This window comes from Sus scrofa, chromosome 4, assembly GCF_000003025.6.
Source record: "Sus scrofa isolate TJ Tabasco breed Duroc chromosome 4, Sscrofa11.1, whole genome shotgun sequence".
Taxonomy (NCBI): Eukaryota; Metazoa; Chordata; class Mammalia; order Artiodactyla; family Suidae; genus Sus; species Sus scrofa.
Window position 1 is genome coordinate 103,746,541 of NC_010446.5, and position 27,668 is coordinate 103,774,208.

Below are 27,668 nucleotides of genomic sequence, written 5' to 3' on the forward strand. Positions count from 1 at the left end.
TCCTAACACACCACCTGCTTCTGTGTGTTCACTCTTGAATCCCTATTTACACAAGCACCTGTGGCCCACCTCCTCTGAAACAGCACAGTGAGGAGAGGCGACATCAGAAACACCCAAATCTAGTGCTTCCGAGGCCTCCTCCCCAGATCCTCTTGTCACCCAGGCTCTGGGGGCGCGTACCCGCTGCCTGTCTTCCTGCCACAGATGTTAGGGCTGGAATTTGTCTGCGCTGCTGCTGTTAGTGCAGAATCCAGTTTCTATCACATGAGTGGTCCCATCAGTGGGCAAAACTCAGACGAAAAACTTGGTGGAAACTGCCTGGGGGGGGACGGCGGGGGGGGTTGGAGGGCGAGCTGGTGACAAGTGCAGAAGGAATCTTGGGCAGCAGAGTGAGGGAAGCGGAAGGAAGAGGGTGGGCCAGGAGTCCGGCTCGTCCGGCCCATTGTGACAAAGAGCCACACATGAATGGCCATCATTTTGTATTACTTTATTGCTCAAAACAAATGAATCTCTTTTTTTCCCCTTTGGAAGACAGAGCAGTGTTCGATCCTTCAGAGCCGGGATAAAAGCACAGAGGACTGCAATGCAGAGCACGAGGACCGGTGGGCCTCAGAAAGCCCCGCTGGGATGCTTCCGAAAGGCCAACACTGGGCGGGGGGGACACTTCAGGGAGCGGAGGGTCCCTTGGGTCCTTGTCCCACGCCCCGTACAAGGGATCAGGCAAAACGGGCTGCTCTCAGATCTACTCTGTAGGCTGTTCACGTGGCAATAAATTGCTGGGTTTCCTTTGTGTTTCTAATGGGAAAGCAAACCGACCACAAAGTATACCCTTCCTCACCAACCCCTGCCGGGGATCGTAAAAAGACTCCAAGGACTTAAAAGGTCATAGGAAACGCGTGGTTCTTCTTGGTGATTTCTGATTCCGTGAAGGCAGTCTTGCAAGTGGCAAGTTGGTGCCACGTTAAGTAGCCCAAACAGCCCGTGAAAGATGTGAGGTGTCTCTGGGTCCCCTGCAAAGGGCAGGGTGGGGAATGTAGGTGGCCTCTTCCGCCTGTCATACCTCTGGCACCACTGACCCTCCCGGCATGAGCTGCAGAAATCTAACTCCCCGCCCCCCACCTCCTCCCAGGCACGGTGGCCTCAGAGCTACAGGAGTGACTGTTCCTTTCCTTGTTCCCCGATGGCCTCCTCCTTGCAGTCCTTCTCACTGCCCTGGATAGAGGTGGCTGGGTAGTTTTCTTCATACTCATTCTTAAGGCTAAGGTGGCAAGATAAGGTGCTTGGTGGAGAGCCAAATTCTCGATTCCAGGGCCACTTCGGCACTCGCACATAAAGCAAATACGGAAGAAATGGAGAGGGGGGCGGAGAGGCAAAAAAAAAAAAAAAAACCCAAACCCAAACAAAATGTATCTGGGCTCAATAGGAAGTTACGTACTGCAAGTTTAGATTTCAAATGTAGTCTCAACCCCTGAAAATAGGGGGTGGGGGCGGGGAGTCAAAGCCACAAATGAGCCTTCGGCCCTGGTCTGTGCTGTCCCCTCGGCCGGGGTAGCGCGTCGCCCCTAGCAGCTCTCGCCACGGGCCTCCCTCGCGGACGCCGGCTCGCAAGCGGCAGTTCCGTCCTCATCCGAGACAAAGGACTCTGAACGCCGTCACCCCTTCCTCCCCGCAACCCCTCGGAACAAAAGCTATACACACACACGAGTCAGAGATCTCTACGCCAGTAGGAGAAACAAATTAGACGAAGGTTAACCATTAAAAAGCCGCCGTTGGGAGAACACACACTCGATTGTTCGCTCAGAAAGTGCCGTGGGAAGAAGAGCCGTGTGCTGGTAAACATCTCCGCGCTCAGAACTTGACATGCAGAAAAGAGAGAGCGCCAGGTCCCACCTGAGATTAGAGAGGACTGGTTTTTAGAGTAACACGCTTCGCGTTAAAAGCTCACTGTCCTCTTCTCGCCCAAATTGCTCCTCGGCCGTCCGGCTGCCCCGGTCCTCCCGGCCCCGCCTAGTCCATCTCCATGGACATGAGCCGGCGGCGCTCCCGCCTGGTCTCCTGGACCTCCTTCTTACAGCACCAGTGGGAGCTGCAGTACCCGATGAGGCAGGACAGGAGCCCGATGACCGTGGACAGGCCGACGCCGATCAGCAGCGGGTACTTGAAGGCGTTCAGCACTGGGAGGGAGAGAGCAAAGGCAAAGTGACCGGTTAGAGATGCGAGGGGGCTTCCAGGAAGAGCACCGCTGCCCCGCTCCACTGGGGCAGGGTCTCCCCCGGGGAATCGGACCTCATGCATCCTGTACTCAGCACCCACCTAGCACAGTGCTTGAGGCAGAAGCGGCTCAGCCGCAGCTGCCAAGAAATGAGCAAATGTCTCCCCACCCAGTTCTCTGGAGGGACCAAAAAAAAAAAAAAAAAAGAAAAAAGAAAAAACCAGAAAAAAAGATTTCCTTCGATGTCTTTGAATGTCAACTTGCTTCTTTTTAGGGTTTTGGCAGGAGATTGATTTTTAAAAGTCAGTATAAGGGCACCACACATTCAGCAGCAGATGCATCCTTTAAAAAAATCATACGTAAATCAATTCCATGCATCAAATAACTGAAGTGTACTAGGGAGCTATTTTAAGTAACACTGTAGTAAATTATCTAGCAAAGTGAATAATCACTCCCTACTTGTTTGGTAAATCTGCGTTTTCATAGGGAGTAACTTCCAGCAAGAAATCTCTAGGATGCAAATAAGTATAAACGACTAAGTTTCAGGAATGCACAAACACTGTTCAGATCCCACACCCCCCAAAGCCCACAATCCCTTCCCCCAAAGGACCAGCACGCCCTGGGTGGGTGCTAGCACTGTGCTTGTTGCCTGACATTTAGCACAACAGCCCTCCGAGAGATTATCATCCCTTTTACAAAAGAGGAAATGAAGAATTAGAAAGGCTAAGTCATCGGGGGAAGAGCTGGGGCTCCAATTCCAGCCTCCCCCAAATGGACAAATCATCAGGGAAACACACTCAAAGCCTCCTCAGAGGGACATGGACTTGAATTCTTTCCATGAGTTTTTTCAATTACTGTTTCCTTTGATGCTTTCTGCGGGGAAGACATGTCTCTTACACACCCAGGAATACCCCTGCCCCCAACTCTGGGATGCTCAGGGAGCAGAGGGGTGGGGGGGGGCCTCTGACCACCTAGTTAGGCTGACTGTGGTGGTCAGTGTGGACCAACAAGGTGGGAAGCTCCCCCTCCCATCTCAGGGTTCCATGAAGAACCCCCTCTGTGCTAGTGACACCAGGGGGAGCCCCCATTTTCCAAGAAGCAGAACCAGTAGGACGGCAAGAGGGGCAGGAACCCACCCCGCAGCCCCTCCTGGAGGCCTGGACCTGCTCTCTCGATGCTATTCTCTGCCCTTGCCCAGCAGACCCTGTGCCAACCCTAGGACACGGCAAAGTGGGAGGGCACAGAATTTATAGAAAGTATCGAAAATCTTTCCAGTGAGTCTTAAAAATCATTTCCCAATGGTGCCTCCAGCACACAGGCTATATCAGAGCTGGGAAAACAGCAAGGGCTGCATGTGCTCCTTCTGGGTCCAGGCCCGGGCCAGGTCTAGAGAGAAAGCAGGCACATTCCTCAAAGGGTGGGGACCTGGATCCCGTCAGTGGCAGCAGAGCACAGAGAGAAGACATTCCCCAAACACTGAGACAGTGATCTGTGTGTCATTCTTACCATCCATCTTCACAGTTATAAAGATGGGCTTGGACTGGATCTCTGCCTCCTTCTGCCAGGAACCTGTGGGTGACTTCACCCACGGAGTCACGGAGCAGTAGTAGTTGCCAAAGTCCTGGTCCTCGGAGCCATGCACTTGCAGCAAGAATTCCAGCACGCTCACGCGCTCCAGGCTGAGGCCACTCTTCCAGTCCCTCTCGGCTGTGTTCACAATCCCCTTCCGATCCAGGGATGACAGGAGGACCGGAGCCTTGTCCAGGCCGAAGGAGTGCACCGCAAACCAGGACACGTCAAAGGCCATGTCATCTGTGGATTAGCAAGCCAAAACCCTGGGGTCAGTGCCACGGGCAGAAGTACCAAGTACGGCTGCCACACCTCAACCCGACAGCGGGCCAGCAGAGCCCACAAGCCTTAGGTCTCCCGAATCTTCTCCATGAGCCCATAAAGAAGGTACCACCACACTCCTCACCCTATGGTGGGACCAAATACCTTGTTTGAGGTCACAGCCAGGAGGTGGCAGAGCGCGTGGCTTAACCCAGAAGTCTAGCTCCAGAATCCACCCTCTTAACTAGGCCACTGCCACCATCCAGCTTAAGGGGGCAGAGCCCAAACCTGTCTCCCCCAGGGAACATAGGACAGAGAGTGGTATGTGGTGACATTGCTTGTTCTGTCTCCTAGACAAAGCAGGGTCCTTTGCCACTTCAGGCAGCAGAACCCAAGACTGGAAGGGCACTAAAATCCTAAGGAACAGCCTGCACAGAAACTGGATCATACAAAATGGAGCGTTGTAAACAGTTTAGTGTTATTCTTTGCTGTGATAGTTTCCCCCTGAAGAGCTTAAGTTCAAAACAAGAGGAAAAACTGTCAAGCTGAGAAAATTGAACCGTTTCACAGTCCCAGAGAGTAAGGCTGCAGCATCGTAAAGTACTCTGCAAAATTAAGGTTCTAACAGCCTCGAATAAATTAATGTGGGCATAAGAGGAAGATGACTTTGGCTCAAGTGGTAATTCTCACGGAACGTGGCAACAGAGCGCACAGCATAAGCCCTTGACCTCTTCCTTTGGCTGTAACCAAGTGACACCCGCTGTGTCAGGTCTGAGAGGCACCCAGCAAGCAAGGACTGGGAGGCCACAAACACTGCTTTACCTTGAACTCACTTCGCAAGGCTTCCCATACACTTGTAAAATAACACACTTTTTGTGAAACAAAAAGCAGCATTTATTCATTTAGTAAAAATACACTCATCACCTTAAAAGGCACCTTATAAGGCAGATACATTACATTCAGATGTTTATATATTAAGGAAGAATGTAAGCAAAACTAAAAAGCAAAAACTTCTATAAAATTATCCAAATGATCATTCCCTTTCAATTTACTCTCAAAATGTGACGAGCCACAGGCAAATCTCAACTCGACTGCAGGCAACAGCAGCCTTCTGCTCTGATGCCCCGGCATCTTTTTCTCTCCCCGTCGACCCACTGTGGCACTTGAGCATAACACCGATTGTTCCCAGTGTGTAGGTCATCTCTCACCAAGAAGACCAATTCCCCAGGGGCAGAAGGAGTGGCACAGACGTCCTCACATGCTCACAGTGCTCACCAGGCACCCATGTCACTCCCAGGTACTCCGCGCACACCAGCTCAGAGCGGCTGTCACCGGTAGGCACTGGGTGGTTACTGAAACCGAGAAGTCACACCTGTCCCTGTTATTGATGCTCAGACTCTAAACCCAGCCCTGCCATGCTTCATAATGCAGTGGCCAGGCTGCAAGGTCAGCTACCCAGGCTAGAATCCTAGCACCAGCTCTTGTTAGCCACGTGACCTGGGGGAGTCCCTTAAGCTCACTGTGACTTAGTGTCCTGAAAAAAGAAATTACAACAGTACCCACAGTTAGCTAACTTTATAAAATGCTTAGGGAGTTCCCGTTGTGGCTCAGCGATAATGAACCTGACTGGTATCCATGAGGATGCAGGTTTGATCCCTGGCTCCGCTCAGTGGATTAAGGATCCAGTGATGCCGTGAGCTGCTGTGTAGGTTGCAGACTTGGCTCGGATCTTGCATTGCTGTGGCTGTAGCACAGACTGGCAGCTGTAGCTCCGATTTGACCCCTAGCCTGGGAACTTTCATATGTCATGGGTGCTGCCACAAAAAAAAATTTTTTGTGTGCTTAGAACCACACCTGGAATACAATAAGCACTCCGTAAAAGCTGGCGCTGTGAACATCCTTATCCCCACAGTTCAGCCTCTAAGCTCTGCACTAGGAGATGATGGGCCAGGAAGGGCATTTCTACCTGTCGCAGGTGCTCCTGGCGCCCCGCCTGAGCAGCTGGAGCACTGGGCCCCCAGCTGCTGTAGGTGTGGCTGCTAAGCTCTCACACCTGTATCCTTCTGCAAAGGCCTGGCCTTAGCTGGCAGAAGCCACCACCCGGAGGGCACCCCTGCCCCCCCCCACAAAGGGGTGAAGAAACACTACCCCTCCCCAGCCATCCATTGTGACAATGACTGACTAATTGGGGGGTGGGGAGGATACAAAAGCCCAGTCCATCAGCTCGAGGAGGTCTGGCACTGTGGTGCAGCCGGTGCGCGGAGCGCCCCCAGGGAGGTAGATCTGTTCTGAATTCACATTTTGTCTGGCTCCCTTCCCTGATCCCTCACTCCCTCATGGTTTCCTCCTGAGAGAACGTCTTCAATTAATCACTCACATGCTTGTCTCAAGCGCTGCTTCTAGGGAGCCTGACCTCAGACGCCTCCTCTAAAGGGCGTGATCCACCCCGGCCCTCCCCCTGCCTGGGCGTAGGAGCCCCTTGGCGCTTGGCCCAGCTGGGTCCTGTGTCCTTACCAGAAGAGAATTCCTTCAGAGCGCACAGGCTGCATGGGGAAAAGTGAAATTACGGCTGGTGTTTAATTATTCAGAATCTTCTACCCATGCAGTCCGAGAGTGCAAAGTTCTGGAAAATTATGATCTGCAAGATAACAGCTACCTGTAGCTTTTGCAATTACACTGGAGGAAAAGATTCTGATATTAAGGGCACAATTGGTGACCCATTAATTTACTGAGAAAAGCATTTAAATGATTTGTTTTTGTATATATCTATAAATGAGCTCTAAAATTAAAGAAAATTTTTTTAAATAAGTGAGCTTTAAGGGTAAATTACTCCGACTTTTTTTTTTTTTTTTTTTTTTTTTGTCTTTTGTCTTTTTAGGGCTGCACTGGCGGCATATGGAAGTTCCCAGGCTAGGGGTCTAATCAGAGCTACAGCTGCCAGCCTACACCACAGCCACAGCCATAGCAACATACAATCTGAGCTGTGTCTGCAACCTACACCATAGCTCATGGCAATGCCGGATCCTTAACCCACTGAGCAAGGCCAGGGATCAAACCCGCGTCCTCATGGATCATAGTTGGGTTTGTTAACTACTGAGCCATGATAGACACTCCCCATTACCCCAACTTCTGAAAAGGATCTCTCTGCTTCCCCTTGGCTGGCAGTCTCCCCAGCCGTGGCAGTGCACTCAAGACCCAGCTCCCCCGTCCCAGCCTCCGAGGACAGTGGACCTCTCTGTTGGTTAGGATGGGTTTCGTTCCTTTCCTTTGATTACATCTTCCACAAACCCTTCTCCTTTTTCCTACCTCTAAAGCTCAACCACATGCGGGATCCCCGTGAGAATCAATTTTGGCATCCATCCACTCACCCAGGGGTCGGTAACCTACAGCCTGCAGGTCCAGCCCAGCCCCACCTGTTTCTGTAAATAAAGTTTCACCAGAACACAGCTGGGCCATTTGTTCACATCAGTCTCCTCGGCTGCCCTGGCTCTACAGCCAAGCAGAGCAGTGCTGCAAAGCCATCTGGCCCTTGGAGTCAAAACGCTTCCTGCCTGGGCCCTTTACACAGAAGGTTGGCCAGCCCCGAACTCACTGCCACCTGAACCTTCAACTGGAGGCCCTGCGGGAGCCGAGCTCAGGGGGCGGAGGCCCAGGTCCTGTCCCTGGTGGTCACACGGGGCACCCTACAGCCCACCCTCCCTTCCTAACAGTCTGACCTTTAAACAGGGATTGCACGCCTGCTTCCAGTTTCCACCCCAGGGCCAGGTGGCCCGTGGTCTCCCCACGGAACTTAGTGAACCCTGCACACTTGGGCCTTTTCCTCGTGCAAATGTGTGGGAGGCCAAGGCTCTGCTTGGGTGGAGTGGGCAGGACAGAGGCGCCCAGGGTCAGAGCAAGGGCAGCCCCCAGGCAGGGAGTCAGGGTCTCCGCCGGCTCCTCAGGAGAAGGCACAGGTGGGTACGGTCCTGCTCAGCAACAGAGACACCTCCTGAGGGTCTAAGAGGGAGAGGGGAACAGCACCGGGCCTGAGGGGGCCAAGCGGAAAAGGCATAATGCTGCTGGCCCACAGCCAGGCATCCTGCTGGCAGTGCTGATATTTTCTGCAAAGAAAACATTTCCAAAGATTTCCTAAGAACTTCAACTACAAGAGCAGGCCCAGTTACCTGCCACTTATTTACTCTGCTCTGGATTTCCTCAGAGCATTGTTATCTGATATTATATCACAGGGCAGTTTCTTTCTTCTGTATCTCCTTAATCAAGCTGTTGGATGGAGCTGCAGCTGAGGCCTACACCACAGCCACAGCAACCCAGGACCTGAGCCACAGATTGTGGCAACGCCAGATCCTTAACTGAGTGAGGCCAGGGAGGGAACCCGCATCCTCATGGACGCTATGTCAGGTTCTTCAGCTGATCACTCTTCCATCCCCCGCATCTAACAGTACCGCAGAGAGAAGGAATCCAATAACTATGTGAATGAAGGAATGAAAGAAAAACAGGGAGGGCGCTGGACTCTGCCTGTGGATTGCAAACCAGCTTGAATCAGCCCCGGAAGTGGCCACTAGATCCCCTTGACAACTCACATTCCAAGGTCTGGCTATGTCTCCCAATCATCTAATGGACTGTGGCCTCCATCCAGCAAGTACTTACTAAACACCTCCTGAGGACCAGGTACTGAGCTCGGTGGTTTGGGATAACAGCTGATCCAAGCCCTGACCTCCGTATCTGTGTCACACAGGGGGGATGCCAGAAGGAACACTTACAAAAAGCAACACGGGGAAGGGGAAAGGCGCGAGAGAAGTACCTGGATCCAGGGCCGCTCCTTCGACAGTGATGATACAAAACAGTTTGATGAGATCTCCCCGGATGACCGATGGCGTGTCTGAGTGCACAGAGGCATTGAACACAGGACCTGGAAGAAAGCAATGCCACTTCATGCTCCTGGTTCACGCTTGTTTCAATGCCACTCTGGGTATGCGAATGGGGCTGCACATGGGCTCCCTTTCCTTGGACCTGGGCTAGAAATGCACAAAATAGGTGTGCTCGGGTTGTTTTTCTTCCATTCAGGGAGATGCGTGCATTAAGGACATCCAGAGGGGCTTCATCTGAGGATCACAACCATGGTCTCATCAAAGGCCACTCCACCCTCCCATCCTGGTAGAGCCTGGGCTGTTCTCACCTCCGAGTGGCTTATTCCAGACCAGAGTGGCTCAGAGATCAGAGGGCTCAGGACTAAATCAGAGATGCTTTTGGTCCTGAGAGAGTGAGAAGCCTCATTGGACTGGGTGCTGGCGATGGGCCCTGCTGTGCAGAGGCCGAAATCCAGTAAGGAGGTGGGCATGCCCACAGAGACATTTCTCTGAAGTGCAGTGGGAGCACTAAAGGATTCCAATCCGCTGGGGGAAACTGAGGCCGCAGGGAAATCCCTTTTAAAAACTATGCAGACATGGAGTTCCTTGGTGGTCTAGCAGGTTAAGGATCTAGTGTTGTCACTGCCATGGCTCAGGTGGCTGCTGTGTTGAGGGTTCAATCCCTGGCCTGGGAACAAGGAATGCAGCCAAGAAACAAAGCAAAACAAACCACCCAGACAGGATTTATCGTGCATATCGTCCTGGAAGGCTCCCTCAGTAGCTAGTTTACGTTTATAAAAGACCCCTGTCTTTCTTCCTAAAGCCATGGTTTTCTACATAAACCATGCTGACTCCTCAGAGCACCACCCACTCACCACAAGGCAGAGGAGCTCCTTCTAAATGTGTAAGTTGTCAGGTAATGAGCATACAAATGAGCAAGAAAATATGAAGGGTACAGTATGAAGGACCAGAAGTTGGAAATATCTGCCATAGTCAGTTGGATGCATTTGACTGTATAGACGTTATTATTATGCTATTTCATTACTAGGTACAAATAAACAACTTCTTAAATTAAAAAAAAAAAAAAAGGTATGCCTTGTATGGGAGAAATCTGCAGCTCCTACCCCTTCCTTAGGCAAAGAGAGGGGCTAGGTACCACATTTTTGTTCTTAACCCCTTTACAGCTCACTTTTAGGGAAGACTATTATATAGCTTTAAGTCAACCTGATCCTAAGATGATCCCAATTTCTAATATCTTGGTATAGGCAAATCTGAAGAAGCTTCCAGAATACCACCACTATGGATTTCCCCTGAGTTTCCTGGAATGCAAAGATAGATGGCCCTGGACAGTGATTCTGAAACTCATTAGAAGCCATGAATAGAGATGTTGCTACCTTTTAAATCAGATTATCAGAAAGGAGAAAGTACTTTTGGTGTTAACATCCAAAAGAAGTGACCGTGAGGAAAGAGACTAAAAGGCCAGGTGAACCAATGAGGCAAAGAATTGAAGAGGCTCTATTTTCCTTTCAGCATGAGCAGTACGGTGAATTCATCAGATCGCTGTCCTAACACTGAGGCCCCGAGGAATCTGGGCTTTGCTGGGAGAAGGGGGAAGGATGGTAGTCCACGGAAACCTGGGCACACTGCTCCGGAAGCTCAGATTAGCCAGAGAGCAGGGGGAGGGTCCTTCGCTCCAGGAGACGGTGACTGTAACAGAACAGCAGTCCCCGGACATGGAGAACAGGATGAAAGCAGAAGCGACAGGCACCTTTCCCTCCTTCTGGACTTCACGTCCGCCAATGAACTCGGCCCTCAGCCACGGTTCCCTCGGGCTGTAGCCCCCTGGATCTGCTCTGTTGCTAGCAGTGAGGTGGGAAAGGATTAAGGGCGTTGCTCTGGGCTGGCTCGTGGGGATGACGGGGGGACCTCATGCCATATACGGCCCTCTGGGAGGCCAGGTTAGCAGCAACCCTGGTGAGCAATGGGGACTACATTTTTTTTGTCTCTGGCTAGACAGTTCATGGTTTTAAACAGAACTCTACCACGGGGCTTTCTTCGAGGGCCCGGGCCCCTTCTGAGCGAACACAGAATGATAAAACCCAAGGAGCGCCTTGTCATGGGTTTAGGTTTCTATTTACTTAATTGGAAACAGCCAAGAAATGTGGACAAATTTCCTTTACCTTATTTGGACAAATTTCATTTTCTTTTCTGTATATTTCCAGAGAAAACCCCACATGCCTTCTGGGTCACAAGTTACAGTCCTCCGTTCCCCTCGTGGCCGTGGCCGTGGCCGTGGGAACAACGGGCCCTTGTCCCCTGCTCACCAGGCAAACAAGGGCCAGGCAAAAGGCCTTTATTGTGAACGGTTCACGGCAGTGGATTTCCTCTAACGAAATCCACAACTCGCTGTTAATATGGGTCATTATCCCAGGCTTCGATATATTTTTATTATGGTCAGTTTCTGGGGTAATGCTGTTTTGGGGAGGGGACTGGTCTGGTTAACTTCACAGATGACAGACCGCAGTCCAGATAATTGAAGGGAACAACCAGAGTCACTAGACACGCCCAGGTTCCTAGTCTGCAGAGAAGACACGGCCCACTTCGCTTTTAAACCCACACATTGACACAAACCATGCTCCTACTCTAGCCCCTGAAAATAAAGGGCTGTGAACGACAGGATTTTTGTGAAAGCCCCAACTGCAGACCATGTGCCCGTCCATCAGGAGGGTCATGGTTAGCCAGGGTCGTCCGCAAAGTTGGTACTTCTCTAGAATTTTTTAGAACATGGAAAATGCTTACCTTACAATGTTAAAGGGGGGTGGGGAGGCATAGACAGCCTGATTTCAAAGTCATGAAGAAAACATGCAAAGGAAAAAATTCTTTTTTTTTTTTTTTTTTGTCTTTTTAGGGCTGCACCCATGGCACATGGAGGTCCCCAGGCCAGGGGTCGAATCAGAGCTGTAACCGCTGGCCTGCACCACAGCCATGGTGGTACAATGCGAGAGCCAAGCCACATCTGCCACCTGCACCACAGCTCATGGCAACGCTGGATCCTTAACCCACTGAGCAAGGCCAGGAATCGAACCTCCATCCTCATGGATGCCAGTCAGATTCCTTTCTGCTGAGCCACAAGGGGAACTCTGCAAAGGAAAAATTCTAAGACGACGGACACCACCAACAATTAACAGTAAGATTGTGGGTGATCCGCTCTTCCTTATTTTTATATGTTCCTTCCCATTTTACTGTATTTTCAAATTTTCTCTAATAAGGAAAGAACTTCATTATTATTCTATTTAAAGGCCAAATCTTTCATTTAAACCATATGATTCCCTCTGATACTTTGAGTCAGTAGAAGTCACAACTCAGTAGGGCCCCTTAGGAAACACAAGAGACAAGTGTCCTGAAGGGGACAGTAAGGTGGACCTCAGGAAGGACCTCTTTGTTCATGTGTTTTACATGGTGCTGCTGATTTTTAGGAGGTAAAGCCTCTTCAGTATCCAGTAAGTGTTTTCTTGGAGCTATTCAGGTGCCGCATGCTGGATTGATGGCAACTCCTCTTAATTAAACTGTGAACTGGCCGTGACAACTCCATAGATTAAATAAAATAAAAACCTTAGGCAATCAGTCTATTCAACCTGCAAGCTACAGTGACTTAACCTGTTATGCCGAGAAATAGATTCAATACCCATTCCTCACCTAGAAATACATACAAAAGATTTTATGTCTCTCCTCTTTCTCATAACAGTTTAAAGAAACATCAAATGATAAATGTAAAAAAAATCAAATAAAATCCTATAGATAAAAAACAGATGCACAAAAAAAAAAAAAAAACACACCCATAATTGTCTGAATCTCAAGAGTCACAGAAAAAGCATTTGACAACACCCAACACCTATTCGTGATAAAATCACTCAATAAATTAGGAATGAAAGAAAACTTCCTCAACCCATATTAGTCAGCTATGAAAAGCACAGAACTACCAGGATACCTAATGGTGAAAGATACTTAATGGGGGAAACTCCCCCCTAAGATCAGGAACAAGATAAAGTCCTCCACTTGCACCACTCTTATTCCAACGCTGCCCTAGAGGTTCCAGCAGGGCAATTAGGCAAGAAAAACAATTAGAAAGCATTTAGTAAAAGTGAAAAGAAGAAATGAAACGATATTCATAGATGACACGAACTTGTACTTAAAAAATCTCAAGTAATCAACAAAAAAACTTTTGGAACTAATAAACAAGTCAGTAAGATTGCAGGATACAACATCAATGTACAGAAATCAGCTGTGTTTCTAAGCACTTGCAATGGATAAACTAAAAAGGAAATTAAGAAAGCATTTCAGGAGTTCCTGTCGTGGCTTACAGGTTAGCGAACCTGACTAGCATCCATGAGGACGCGGGTTCAATCCCTGGCCTTGATCAATGCGTTAAGGATCCAGCTCCGATTTGACCCCCAGCCTGGGAACCTTCATATGCCGCAGGTGCAGCCCTAAAAAGACCAAAAAAAAAAAAAAAAAAGACAAAGAAAGCACTTCATTTATAATAGATAGCATCAAAAAGAATAAAATACTTGTGATAAATTTAATGAAAGAAGTTCAATATTTGTATGCTCAAAACTATAAATCACCATTGACAGAAATTTTAAAAGACCCAAATAAGTGGAAAGACATCTCGTGGGTTAAAAAACAATGCTGTTAAGTGGTAATACTCTCCAAATTGATCTACAGATTCAACACAATCCTTATCAAAGCTCCAGCTGCCTTTTCTGCAGAAATTAATGGACTGATCCTAAAATTCATATGGAAATGCAAGGGACTGCAAACAGCCAAAATAACCTTGAAAAAGAGCAAGGTTGGAAGGCTCACATTTCCTGATTTCAAAACTTACTAGAAAGCTACAGCAATCAAACATGAGATTCTGGGCTAGGAACAGACATTAGGATCGATAGAATAGGACAGAGAGTCCAGAAATAAGCCCTTACATTTATGGTTAAATGATTCTTGACAAGTGTGCCAAGACAAGTCAATAGGGGAAAGAATAGACTTTTCAACACATAGTGCCAGGACAGCTAGGTATTCCCATGCAAAAGAATAAAACCGAATCCCTTCTTCACACCACACGCAAAAGTTAACTCAAAATGGATCACAGCCCTAAATGTAAGAGGTAAAACTGTAAAACTCTTAGAGGAAGCCAAAGGTGTAAATCTTTAAAATTCTGGATGAGGCAATGGTTTCTTAGATACGACACCAAAAGCACAAGCAACAAAAAGAAAAAAATATATAAATTGGACTTTGTCAAAATTTAAAACTTGGGTGCGTCAAAGGACACAATTAAGAAAATGATAAGACTGGAGACCCTGTTGTGGTTCAGCAGGTTAAAACCCTGACATAGTCTCAGTGAGGGTGTGGGTTCGATCCCTGGACTTGCTCAGTGGGTTAAGGATCTGGCGTGGCCATGAGCTGTGGTGTAGGTCACAGACATTGCTGTGGCTGTGGGGCAGGCCTGCAGCTACAGCTCTGATGTGACCCCCAGCCTGGGAACCTCCACATGCTGCAAGTGTGGTCCTAAAAAGCAAAAAAAAAAAAAAAAAAAAAAGGGCGGGGGGGGGGAGAGGGAAGGGGCAAATGGTTTGAATAGACATTTCTCCAGAGAAGATGCAAATATGACCAATAACTATATGAAAAGATGATCAACATCAATAGTTATTAAGGAAAGGCAAATTAAAACTACAACGAAATACTTCTTCACATCCACTAGCTTGGCTGTAATAAAAAAGATATAGAATAACAGGGTTATAGGGAGAATATGGAGAAACGGGAACCCTTACACACTGCTGGAAGAAATGTAAAATGGGGCCACTGCTTTGGAAAAAATTTGGTTGTTCCTCAAAGAATTAAAGAGAGTTATCAGAAGATCCAGCATCATTCCTAGGTGAGAAATGAAAACTTCTGTCCACACAAAAACTTGGATACTAATGTTTAGGTCAATGTATTATGAGTCATGATCACCAAAAGGTAGAAATAATCTAAAGATCCATCAACGGATGAAGAGGTCAACAAAATGTGCTCTATCCTCATACTGGAATATTATTCAGCCATAAAAAGGAATGAAGTACTGATATATGATATAACATGATGGCCCTCGAAAACATGCTAAGTTAAAGAAGCCAGGCACAAGAGCCCACATCCAGGATTCAAATCTCATGGACTGTCCAGAAGAGGCAAATCTTTAGAGGAAGAAAGTAGATGAGTGGTGGCCAGGGGCTAGGTGTACAGAGATGGGAGTCACTATTAATGGGCAGAGTCTGCTTTGTGGAGTGATTAAAAAGTTCTAGCATTAGATGCTAGTGACGGCTGTACAATCTCTATCTGTGGATATACTAAAAACCACTGAATTAACACCTAAATGGATGAATTTTACGGTATATTAACCTTATCTCAATAAATCTATTATTTAAAACAATAAGCAGATACACAATAAAAGAGGCTTGTGTTTTTTCTGCTCTTTCTAAATCTTAGGGTTTAAGTCAGTATTTTTTGTTTCTTTTTACAGCTACTTCTGCAGCCTATGGAAGTTCCTGGGCTAGGTGCTGAATTAGAGTTGCAGCTGCAGCGAATGCCACAGCCACGGCCACACCAGATCCAAGCCATGTCTCCGACCTATGCTGCGGCTTGCGGCAATGCCGGATCCTTAACCCACTGAGCAAGGTCAGAGATCAAGCCTGCATCCTCACAGAGACGACATTGGATTCTTAACCCACTGAGCCACAACAGAAATTCCTGGTATTTATTCTTTATTAAGAATAGTATTATTTGGAGTTTCCATCTGTGGCGCAGCGGAAACAAATCTGCCTAGTATCCATGAGGTTGCGGGTTTGATCCCTGGCCTCGCTCAGTGGGTTAAGGATCCAGCATTGCTGTGAGCCATTGTGTAGGTCAGAGATGTGGCTCAGATCTTGTGTTGTTGTGGCTATGGCATCGGCTGGCAGCTGTAGCTCCAATTTGACCCCTAGCCTGGGAACCTCCATATGCTGCAGGTGTGGCCCTAAAAAGCAAAAAGCAAAAAACAAAAACGAAAACAAAAAAACACCAAGAAACAAAACTCAAAGGTGAAGATCTTTCATTTTGATATGCTAAGCAAGACTGGGGATCAATAACTTTAAAATCGTCTACCTGTCAAAACCCACACACATACACCGATTTGCCAGAAGAGCTTAATGAATTACACAAACGAATGAGCAATATTTCCATTTGAGAAGATGTATCTATGCTATTTTTAGAAAATGAACCTTTCTGCCCTAAAGTTATATAAAAACATTTTACTTTTCAAAGATAAAATCATTCAGAATAGACATCAGAATGCTCTTGTTTTCATTAACTTCCCACAGATAAACACCTCGAAAAATTATTACCTCAACAAACCAGGCTGACAGATCTATTCACTCACACCACCACATCTCTGAGACTTGACAACTGGAAATTTTTTTCCAGTCCAAAAACAAGGTGAGACATAAGGTTGGGAGACCCATCCCCTTTATGGAAATACTGTTCTGATTAAGTTAGGAGAGGAAGAGTACCTGTCACCTTCAGTCCTAGGGACCTCTAAGAGGGAAAGCCACAGGCTGGATAAGATTTGGGTTTGAGCTCTGAATCTTCCATTCTTGGCAAGTCATTTAACCCCTCTGGAGGCTCTGCTGCCTCTTCTCTTTGTTTATACTCCATCATGTTCCCCAAAGGACCTGATAGAGGTGTGTTTCAGTTTATCCATTTTAAAAAGTGAGTTCCCGTCCTGGCGCAGTGGTTAATGAATCTGACTAGGAACCGTGAGGTTGCGGGTTCAATTCCTGGCCTTGCTCAGTGGGTTAAGGGTCCGGCGTTGCCATGAGCTGTGGTGTAGGCTGTAGACTCGGCTCGGATCCCGCGCGTTGCTGTGGCTGTGGCGTAAGCCAGCGGCTACAGCTCTGATTCGACCCCTAGGCTGGGAACCTCCACATGCCATGGGTGCAGCCCTAGGAAAGGCAAAAAGACAAAAAAAAAAAAAAAAAAAAAAAAGTGAGGGTTATAATGAGGGGAGTATGCTCACACAAAAACATGTACACAAATGTTCACAGCAGCATCATTCATGCGAGTCAAGACCTGGAAACACTGAAATGTCTGTTAGCTGATGAATGAATAAACAAACTGTGGTGCGCCCACACGATGGAATATTATTCAGTCATAAAAATGCAGTGCTAATGAGAATTTCTTTTCCACAAATGTCACAGGACAATAAAAGGGAAAATATGGCTTCTCTTTGATTTAAAAAAAACCCAGTAAGTTATATTTGTAATTTTGAGAATTTTGAGTCACAATAAAGGAGAGCAGTTTGCTACAGCCACCAAAAAAAAAATTGTCTTGTCAACACTTCCCAAGCACTTTTGAGATTCCTAAACATGTTTTCTGATATAGAAAATATGATATTTACTGGCATTCTTTTTTGCACTTCTCAAGATAAAAATGGCATTAAGTAGAAGTTGTGTGTAAATCTGATTCACAGATTTAAAAAGCTAGAACTGAAAGAAAAGGTCCCTAATATTCAGATAACCATATTTCCTTTTTCTGATGACATGATGGAATTCTATCTCACTTATTTGAGAAATGTTTTCTTTAAAGCACGGTCCCCTTTGACATTCAAGTTTTCACCGCACCACGTTTCTCATTTCACTACCACGCATTCGGCAGTGCATCTCACAGTGTTTTCTCCCTCCCAGCGCTGGTTAAAGAAACTGCTCTCAGTTCTGAATTTACAACACGCCAAAGATGACACAGAAATTGTATTTATTTTTGGTCTTGCTCAAACTCTGGGAGCAACATTTATCAAAATATCATGTTAAGTTACTGGCATTCGCTGGGTACTAAATAAAAAGGCTGCAATTCTGTAACATTTAAAAAAGAAAAAAAAGAAAGAAGTATTGGTATATGTTGCAACGTGGCTGACTCTTAAAAATATTATGCGAAAGCGAAAAAGGCCAGACACAAAGGGTATATACCATATTCTATTTATGGGAAACATCCAGAACAGGCCAGTTTATAGAGACAGAGAGGAGAGGAGCAGTTGCCAGGGGAGAGGAAGGTGGGGAGCAGAGGAGATCAAAGGCTGTCAGCTAAGGGTGCGAGTTTCTTTTGGGTGAAATGAAAATGTTTGACAATCGACTGTGGTGACAGCGGCCCAGCCCTGTGAATATATTGAGAGCCACGGATCTATATAAACGGGTAAACTGCATAGCGTGTGAAGTATATCTCAAGAAAGCTGCTAAGAAGAATGAAGCCACTGGATCACACCCTGGGGTCTCTTCCAGCTCCATTTCTGATTCAACAGGGTTCCCCGCTCACCTGAGGTTTGGAAGTCTATCTCAATAGGATTGGAGAGGCTGGTTGCTGCTTCTCGCCACAGGCTGCCCCTGATAGGAGACCAGGCTGTCACCACGCAGCGGTACAGCCCTGCATCCGAGACCTGAGTCTGGTACATCCGATAGCGAAATTCATCTTCCTGCACTTTCTCTAACACGACACCATCCACCCGCGATGCATCTGTCCAGTTCTCCAGCTTCACCACGGAATCCTGGTCCAGGGAGATGATGTACTTGGTTTCGTTGGGACTGGAGAGGTCCCCGACCGGCTTCTCAGCCGTGATGAGAACCGAGTAGCGCGGTGACTTAATATTTTTGGAAGACACTTTGCAAGTCATCTCAAATGTATTTCCTGCAGCAAAGAAGGGCTTTGGCTGCCTGGCCTTCACCACAAGCACGGAATCTGCAACGAAGTATCCGAAAGACATGATTTCTAACAGGCTTAGCTAAATGGAGATGCATCTGAGAGCACAATGTCCAGGAAATAAGACTTTATTTGCAAATTGCCACACAATAGCATTTAAGAAAGTCTGGGAGGCAGTCTGGGAGCACAGAGAGAAAATCATGTGTATTGGTAAGCAGGCTGAAAGCTACCCCACTGGAAGGGCAGGGCAGTCTGAAACAATGTAAAAGCTGTGGGAGAACAGGGGATTGATGGACAAGAATGTGATTTCTATTGTTTGTTTGTTTGTTTGTTTAGGGCGGCACCTGCAGCCTATGGAAGTTCCCAGGCTAGGGGTCAAATTGGAGCTGCAGCTGCTGGCCTACACCACAGCCAAGAGCAATGCAGGATCCAAGCCTAGTCCGCAACCTACACCATAGCTCACAGCTCACAACATCGGATCCTTAAGCCACTGAGCAAGGCCAGGATTGAACCTGAGTCCTCATGGATACTATTTGGGTTTGTCAACACAGAGCCACAATGGGAACTCTGAGAATGTGGTTTTAAGGATTTTCAACTCCTTAAGAAGTTTCACCCAGAATGAGAAGCTACTGGTGCCCCCAAGGATGTGAGAGAGAACTTGCTTCTAGTGAACTGAAAGGATGCAGCTCTAGGTGATGCCAACTGCCTCTCCCCACCAGGCTCCAGTGGGTGCAGGGAAAGGACCCTTAGCTTAACCAGTCTGCTTGGAAGAGCAGAGCAAGGGAGACATGGGCTCACTCTCTGTTTAATCATATGCTGATAACAATATAGAAGTAAAGTGACTGGAGCGTACACTTGTGGATCTGGTCATTTCCAGAGAGATGCTATTTTAACCTTTGGGGCCAGTGCCCACGTCTATGTTAACTTAAGGTTTAAGTTGTGACTCCCTCCCTGCCTCTCCATCAAAAAAAAAAAAAAAAAAAAAAATCCCTAAGCATACATGCAATCATCTATATCATAATAGCTTGATGTCAGGCTCTTGGAGGATACTTAAATATTTGTTGAACGGATGGATGAATTAATTAAACACATCCTTTTTATCCTTTAATGAGATAATTCTATAATCCATCTGGTTACAAAACAAAATTTTTATGTTTTTTGGTTTGTTTTGGAATAGTTGTTCCACCGAAACAATAGGAGGACATGTGTGTTGCCATGTCTCTCCAGAATCAGTGATTCCTGAGGTTCCACGGAGCCATTCACATTCTTTCTTGGAATTTAAATTTGTGAGATTAGAAGAGGTCACCAAAGGTTAAATAGGGGGAAAAAAAAAAAAAAAAAAAGGTCCACAGCCTAGGTCCTCAGGCATCTAATGTTTGAGGGTCAGGAGAATGAAGAGAAACCAGCAAAAGAGGTTGAGAAGAAAGGCTGGAGAAAAGGCCAGAGAGGGTGGTGTCCCATAAGCTGAGGAAAAATCAAAGCATTTCTAAAATGAAAGAATGACCACCTGTGTTAGTTAAATCCTGCTCAGTCAAGTAAAATGACTAGCCGTTGGATTTTGCAATATGTGAATCACTAGTAATCTTAATATGAGCAGCTGGACTAAAAGCCAGACTAGAGCAGATCAGAGAAAAGGAGGAGAGAAATTGGGAACACTGAATATAGACACATCCTTTGGCTACCAAAGGAAAGAGACACAGGGGTGGGCAAGGGGGGTGGGGAACAGAAAGATGGAGGGGGCGGTGAGAGCTAAATCAGTTTAGCTTTAATTAAAAAAAAAAAAAAAAAAAAAACAAGAGAATGAACAGCATGTCAACAGGCCAACAGGAAACAATGGGAGTGATCTAGAAAGATAAGGAGGTGCGTCTGGAGGATAAACTGCTTGGCACTGAGAACACGAGGGCTCTCAGCTATCAGAAGTAAATCGTCTTAGTGCAGGGTGTGAGCCTGGGAGTGAATCATCAAAATAGGACAAAGGTCATGATGACTGGAGAGGAGGGCCTCCGCCTGGCTGAGAATGAAAGGCTTCTCAACCTTAGGTGCACAGGAGAACCGTCCAGGGGCATCTAAAAATTCCCATGCCCAGATCGCATGTAACCTCAGGCCAATTAAAACAGAATCTCTTGTGGGACTCAAGCATCAGTCTTTTTTTAAAGCTCCTTCGGTGATTCCAATATGCAGCCACACGTGACCCAGCGCCTACAAGGATAGTGAAGCTAGTGAGACAGGCGAGCTGGAGAAAGTGGCTGCGAAACAAAAGTCAGCACCTTCAAAGAATGAATGAGGAGGACCCAGGAGTCAACAGGTGACGGCAATGACAGGAGGTGGAATGAGCTGGATGTTCTTGGGAGGAGCCAAAGGGCCTGGAGGCTGCAGTGAGGGACAAGGAGGGCACCCGCTCCATCAGACTCAGCTACACGAGGAGGGTGGCAAGAAACCAGCACCACCCGGGAAGGCTCCAAAGGAAACAGTGTCCTCGGGGAGATCGAGGTGGGTTAGGTTTAGTGTGAGAAAGAGAAAGGAATGTTCAGAAATGGTCAGGAAACAGAAGGTTTTGCCAAGTTCTAGAGGGCTCCGTCTGGGGGTATCCAAGGCGAGGCAATGAGACAACAGAAGCGTGCAGAGGGCCGTGGGGTGCTTTACATCCAGAGCATGAAGGAGGACCTAGGAGGCCCGGCCGTGCTGTGGTGACAGACCACATCAAGGATCAAAGGCTTGACAAGTTTGATGTCCCCAGGCAGCCAGTGCTCTGAGTATGCGGGAGGACACGCATCAAAGACACTGCTGGCCTTCAGTTCCCGTCAGCTCTCCCTAGGAACAATGTCTCTGAAGGGATGACTGGCCGCTCAGGGGCAGCTGCAGCAGCGTGGGGCTCCCCACTCACTCTGGGGCCTCTCAAAGGTGCCTGCATCCAGCGGGAACTCATGGAGGCCCGTGTGAAGCTTGGTCTAAGACCACCCATTAGTGTCGACGGCTTACACTAGGCACACTGAGAGCTCCCCCCCGATGATCCTCTATCACCCACCAAGCCCCAGCCCCCTCGTTAGGACGTACCATTCTCAGCATCATCATTGTAAATGGGTTCATGCTGAGGATGGGAGGGACAGTCACTTGAGCATGTGTTTTTTGCACTCCCAATGTAAATGGAAACCTGCAAGATGACTGTGCTTCTGAAAAGGCACAGTGGGATGACTTAAGGCAAACTAAACCAAGATGTATATGAATAAGAAAAAAGCGCCTACCTTCTGATGCCCAAAATATGTTGACAGGTTTGGAGAAGACATCCTTGCTCTTCACCCAGCTGTCGTTACGCTGTCTGGTCCAGGCAGACACAACGCAGTAATAATTGCCTCTGTCCTCCTCTGTAGTCCTTTGGATTCGGAAATTGAATGTGTCCGCATGCTCCTTAGAAAAAATGAAGTCTCCGTCTTGGGCCCGCTGCTTGCTCCTCTCTCCATACTTCAGCGTCCAGTCCCCATTCATGACTGCAAGGAGCTCGCTGGCCACCACGTCATCGCTGCGCCGGTTCAACCTGTAGTACCAGGACACCGTGAAACGGATGCCCGCCTCTGTGCTCTTCATGTCCACTATCCGGCATTCCAGCTCGGTGAGGTCGTCTGAGAACTCAGGGACCTTAGAGGCATTCAGGTACACCTGATAGTCTGGTTCTGAACAAGAGAGGGGCCAGGATTTAAAAAAAAAAAAAAAAATTAGACAGAGAAACTTACCAGAACTTAGCAAAAAGAACAACACAAGCACTACTCTTGTCCTGACAATGAAATGCCCATAGTATTGACTGCAGCAGTGGGAATGAGTCTCTGCATTGCACGGGAAGGATCCTGTAAGAGTCTGGTTTTGCAAAACAATTCTCAACACATGCCCCCCAAGAAAACCTCCTAGGCCTGGAAGCCAAAGTCCCTACCTAAAGCCTTGATCTTTCCAGAGGGTTGGGGTCAGCTGTTAGTTTCTCCAGGAGGTTGCAGTCTTCTGAGAAGACTCTCTTGAGAAGCTAAGGGTCCACATTCTAGCAAGGTCTTCACTGGTGTGCCAAGCAACGTACAGAGGGCTTCAAAACCCCCAGTGGAGCAGCACTGGGAAACCCATACCAGTCAACCCACCAAGGCTCAGGTTCTGGGCATCCCTGGCTTTGTCCCAAATGCAAGGCCTTTAGGTCATCTTTCCCCTGTGTACTGTCATCCTCAAATTCCTCAAACAATGTTTTTTTCACTGATACGTGTAACTCTACCAGTTGATTCTGCCGGCCTTGAAGCCAGCTCACTGTGATCCAGGCTCTAGTGAAATCCACTCCCTCTGACCACCCCGCTTCCTGCCAGGCACACGTTCTGATGAGGGAGGGAGGGAGGGAAGCCAGCGCTCTCCCAGGGTCCCCATTGCCACTGTCACAGTCTTGTTATCTTGCACTTATATAAAGACCCCTCCTCCTGTGAGGTTCACTGCTTTGATTTAATCCATTTCTGCAACTCCCCATCTCAAGGCCTCCCAGGAACTGGTATTGGAGCCCCTTCACTGCTTCCTTTCCTCTACGGTCACCCTCTCTGCACGTCACACCTAATAATCTGAAGTTCTCCGCTCAGCAGTCTTGCACCACGGGGTGACCTTTTGCAGTGCCCTTTCTTCTTCTTTTTTTGTCTTTTTGCCTTTTCTGGGGCCACTCCCACGGCATATGGATGTTCCCAGGCTAGGGGTCTAATTGGAGCTGTAGCCGTCGGCCGACACCACAGCCACAGCAACGTGGGATCTGAGCCAAGTCTGTGACCTATACCATGGCTCACGGCAACGCCAGATCCTTAACCCACTGAGCAAGGCCAGGGATCGAACCGCAACCTCATGGTTCCTAGTCGGATTCGTTAACCGCTGAGCCACGACGGGAACTCCAGTGGGCTTCTTCTTGACTGCCCTGCAAACTTGCTCTCATTCTCCAGTGCCACCTCCTGCGTCCCCAAAGTGTGACACCCTTTCTCTGTGCTCCCATAAGCCATGTATATCACACTTTTATACAGCAGTTATCCCACTCTGCTAGCACTCCTTGCTTGAAGGTCTTGTCCTCAAGCTCCAAATACACACCTTGTATGCAGCAGTCACTCAGTAAATGTTTGCTGCCTCAGTGCTAAGACTTTTAGAAAAGGCTACACTTTTCTTCTGTAGCACTATGCCTGCCAAGAGACAAATAATTGTACCTAAATGGAACTTTCCAGTTGCTAACACCATATACACGTCACCTCCATCAAACAGTTTAGTTTTATTCAACATTGCTTCTGTTCATGACTCATACAAATTATAAACTGCTGAGGTCAAGGAACTGTTCTTTTGTGATTTACACCTCTGATGAAATGTATAACATCATGATTTCCCCGAGAATGATTCAGTGGCCAGGAAATGGAAAGAACGCAAAATCCTAATTCCCTCAAATGTCATCTGCACAAGCATTTAAGGGCAAGCGAGGCTGGACCCTGGGCCATAACGCTGAACGAGCACGGCTCTGCCCGCCAGTGAGCGAGCCCTCAGTGCTGCAGGGCTGTAGAAGGGCCAGAGGATGCAGGGACGTCCTCTGCCACCTGCTTTCACAGGTGAATGAATGTGCTGATGCACAGCTGGGGGGCCAGCTGCCCCTGGGCAAAGCGCTGACACACAATGCCTCTCCAGCAACTGCTGGCTGTGGAGCAGACCCTGAAATGCGTCTACACCATCACGTGCAGAAGGTAGTCCCAACCTCCCCCACGCCCAGGGGTTCAGACCCTTTCCTCAGGTCGGACTCTGGCATAACAGCTGGGGACAGTCAAGGACCATTAAGTTCATTTGATGTGGAAGGGACAGACTTGAACTGGCTGTGCGGACAGTCAAACCGTCCTTACCACTCCTGTCAGGACCAACTGGGAACAGCATGTCATCAAGTGTCTTCACGGAGCAGCAGCAGTCGCTGTCACTAGGGGAGCCCTGACTCCATTCCAAGGACCCTTCGTGTGTGTCACCACATTACCCTGAACAACAAACCGTGAGGCAGTAAAGGGCAGCGGTGAGGAGCCAGGGGTCTGAAAGCCAGACTGTGTCTGAATGCTGGCTCTGCCATGGTTTGCTGTGTGACCCTGGGCAGGTTGCTTTACCTCTCTGCTGTCTCATTTGTGTAATGGGAAGAATAACACTAACTACCGCAAAGCGTAGTTATTGTGAGGGTTAATAGTTAAACTATATGTTCAAGTGCTCAGATCGATGCCCGGTTTGTGAGTGTGTGTGTGTGTGTGTGTGTGTGTGTGTGTGTGTGTGTGTATGCATGCATATCTGTGTGTGTGTGTGTGTGTGTGTGTGTTGGGGAGGGGGCGTGTGTTGGCAGAGGTGGGTGGGGTAGTGAGGTGAACAGGGCTGCAAATATGTTCTTGAGATGCCACGGAGACACCAAGTCAAGATGCCAAGGCCACAGCTCTGTGCCAGCGTTTACTTGGAGTCTAAAAAAGAGCTGGGGCCAGAGCAGGGGAGCAGAGAGACGGACACAGACACACCACTCACGCACACATGCACGCAAACACACACACACACACACACACACACGCACAGCTAAAACCTCACGCCAAACACAGCCGGCTTGTCCTCCTCACTTTCCCACCACTGCTCTTCCTGGTACAACACTCCCACTGTCCACTCTCCTGTCCCCACTCTGGAAACTGTGGCATCTCCCACGATCCAGTCAGATGGTGCCTAAGTCTCACAATTCCACCTCCTCGGGGTCGCTTCCGTTTCCCCCATTCCAGGCCTCACACACAGTAGGTGCTCTGTAAATATTTTTGCATTAATAGGAAAACCTCACGACCACTGACTCATCCTGGCCCCTGCCTCCAGCTCAGACTATTCGAATAACCTGCCAACCCACCTCCAGCTCAGTCCACCAGCAGGTCACCCGTTCAGGAAACCTCCTGTGCTTTTCCTCTCATCTCCTGAGTTAAGAACACGCTCCTCAGCCTGACCCTGCCAGCCCTGTACGGTATGAGTCTAACCCCTCCGTCCAGCCCTGCCACCCCCTGCCCTTATGTATGCACTCTAGACTCTACTCTGGTGGCACCTGTCGCCATTCGTTCATCACGTCCTCTGCCTTAGCACCCAGGACGCCTGCTCAGAAAGGCACTGAGCCAATGACTGAACAGGTCCTCCCATCCTACTCTCTCCCCTGCCTCCAGATGGATCTCTTTACATCTGCGTGTCCAAACGTGGAGAAAGGAGAGTACAGGGGTTGCAGCACATGTGCACCTAGTCATAGGACTTCCAGCTTCGCAGAAGAGAAAAATCTCTTCATTGACTGGTTGGTCTCCTTGTTCTCTGTTAAAACTAAATCTCGGGCCCCCAAGAGGAGGGCCATAAGGCAAACACAAACAAAGTGGATTCTTGTGAATGTACAAGCGAAAGTCCTAATGATTTAAAGGATGTGCCAAGGTCATTTGAACCATCCACCAGCCTTGGAGGTTGCCTTCAGATCTATACTCCTAGAAAAGACATGATTCCACCACGTCAGAATGGTAGGAGTGTGCGTGGGTTCTTGTTTCTTTGTTTTGGTGCCTGTGTGGAAATCTTCCTTTATGGCTGTTGCACAATTTAAAAAACTGTTGGCAGAGATTGGGCCTGTTCCTCAAGGTCCATGACGCACAGAGTCTCCCAGGTCACCCCTCCAACCTTACAAAGAAGGCTTCCTTAAACTCACTAGCCTGCCCCACCTCTCTCTACTTCTTATTCAGCAAACATTCACAGAGAACCTACCACTCACCAGGCTCCCTGCTCCCTAAGGGTTTTACCTGAACATTGCCTTGAACTTCACTTACATGTCTGTCTGTCTCAGGAACTTCTATAGGGATCTTTGCAGGGTCTGGGACCTCCTATTTTATTCATCTGTATGAGCTATGCATGCAGTGCCTTGCACATAAAAGACTTGTATGCTTGCTGAATTGAACTAAATTTAATATTTTGCATAAAAATGCTCATTTACGGCATAAGCATTCCACTACTGATTACTGCTATATTCTGCTTGATCTCATCAGGAAATCATCTAAGAACGTAATGGTGGTTGTGTTTTAAAAATGCTTATCAGTTAAAGATGCAAACTAAAGTATTTAATGGCAAAATGACATGATGTCTGGGATGTGTTTTAAATTCTTCCAGCAAGAAAAAAAAGAGGGTGAGGGAGAGAAAAGGAGAGCTGGTGTGTGGGTGTGGGTGTGAGTGTGTGTGTGTTATGTGTAGAGGGGAGGGAAGAGGGATGAAGTAAGATTGGCGAAACATTGAAGTTGGTGGTGGTTTCTACCTCTGCGTAAATTAAACAAACAACCCACCTACATTGTAAGCCCTTTCACAGACTACTGAGGCCAGGACTTAGATCAGGAACAAGATAAGTTTGTTCACTCTCACCATTTTCATTCAACATGGTTTCGGAAGTCCTAGCCACAGCAATCAGAGAAGAAAAAGAAATAAAAGGGACCCAAATTGGAAAAGAAGAAGTAAAACTGTCACTCTTTGCATATGACATGATACTATACATAGAAAATCCTAAAGCACATCCAGAAAGCTACTAGAGCTCATCAATGAGTTCTGTAAAGCTGCAGGATACAAAATTAATACATACAAATCTGTTGCATTTCTATAGCTAAGAATGAAATATCAGAACAGAAATTAAGGAAGAAATCCCATTTACCATCACACCGCAAAGAATAAAATTCCTAGGAATAAACCTACCTAAGGAGGCAAAAGACCAGTACTTCAAAAACTATAAGACACTGATAAAAGAAATCAAAGATGACACAAATGATGAAAAGATATACCGTGTTCTTGAACTGGAGAATCATTATTGTCAAAATGAGTATACTATCTAAGACAATCTACAGATTCAATGCAACGCCTATCAAATTACCAGTGGCATTTTTCACAGAACTCAAACAAAAAATTATTTAATTTCTATGGGAACAGGAAAGACCCCAAATAGCCAAAGCAATCCTGAGCAAGAAAAACAGAGCTGGAGGAATCAGGCTCCCTGC

At 47.6% G+C, this 27,668-nt stretch overlaps 1 protein-coding gene across 1 annotated transcript in view; it reads right to left on the reverse strand.

The window, feature by feature from the left end:
• The window catches only part of PTGFRN (prostaglandin F2 receptor inhibitor), an 88,186-nt gene continuing 60,984 nt past the window's right edge, over window positions 467-27,668 (reverse strand). Inside the window, exons 5-9 of the mRNA XM_013997237.2 lie at window positions 21,882-22,307; window positions 18,259-18,678; window positions 8,844-8,951; window positions 3,719-4,024; window positions 467-2,174 (exon numbers count right to left, since the gene is read on the reverse strand). Of these exons, the coding sequence (XP_013852691.2) occupies window positions 2,008-2,174; window positions 3,719-4,024; window positions 8,844-8,951; window positions 18,259-18,678; window positions 21,882-22,307 (1,427 nt within the window). The 3' untranslated portion in view covers window positions 467-2,007. The remainder of the gene's footprint in view (window positions 2,175-3,718; window positions 4,025-8,843; window positions 8,952-18,258; window positions 18,679-21,881; window positions 22,308-27,668) is intronic.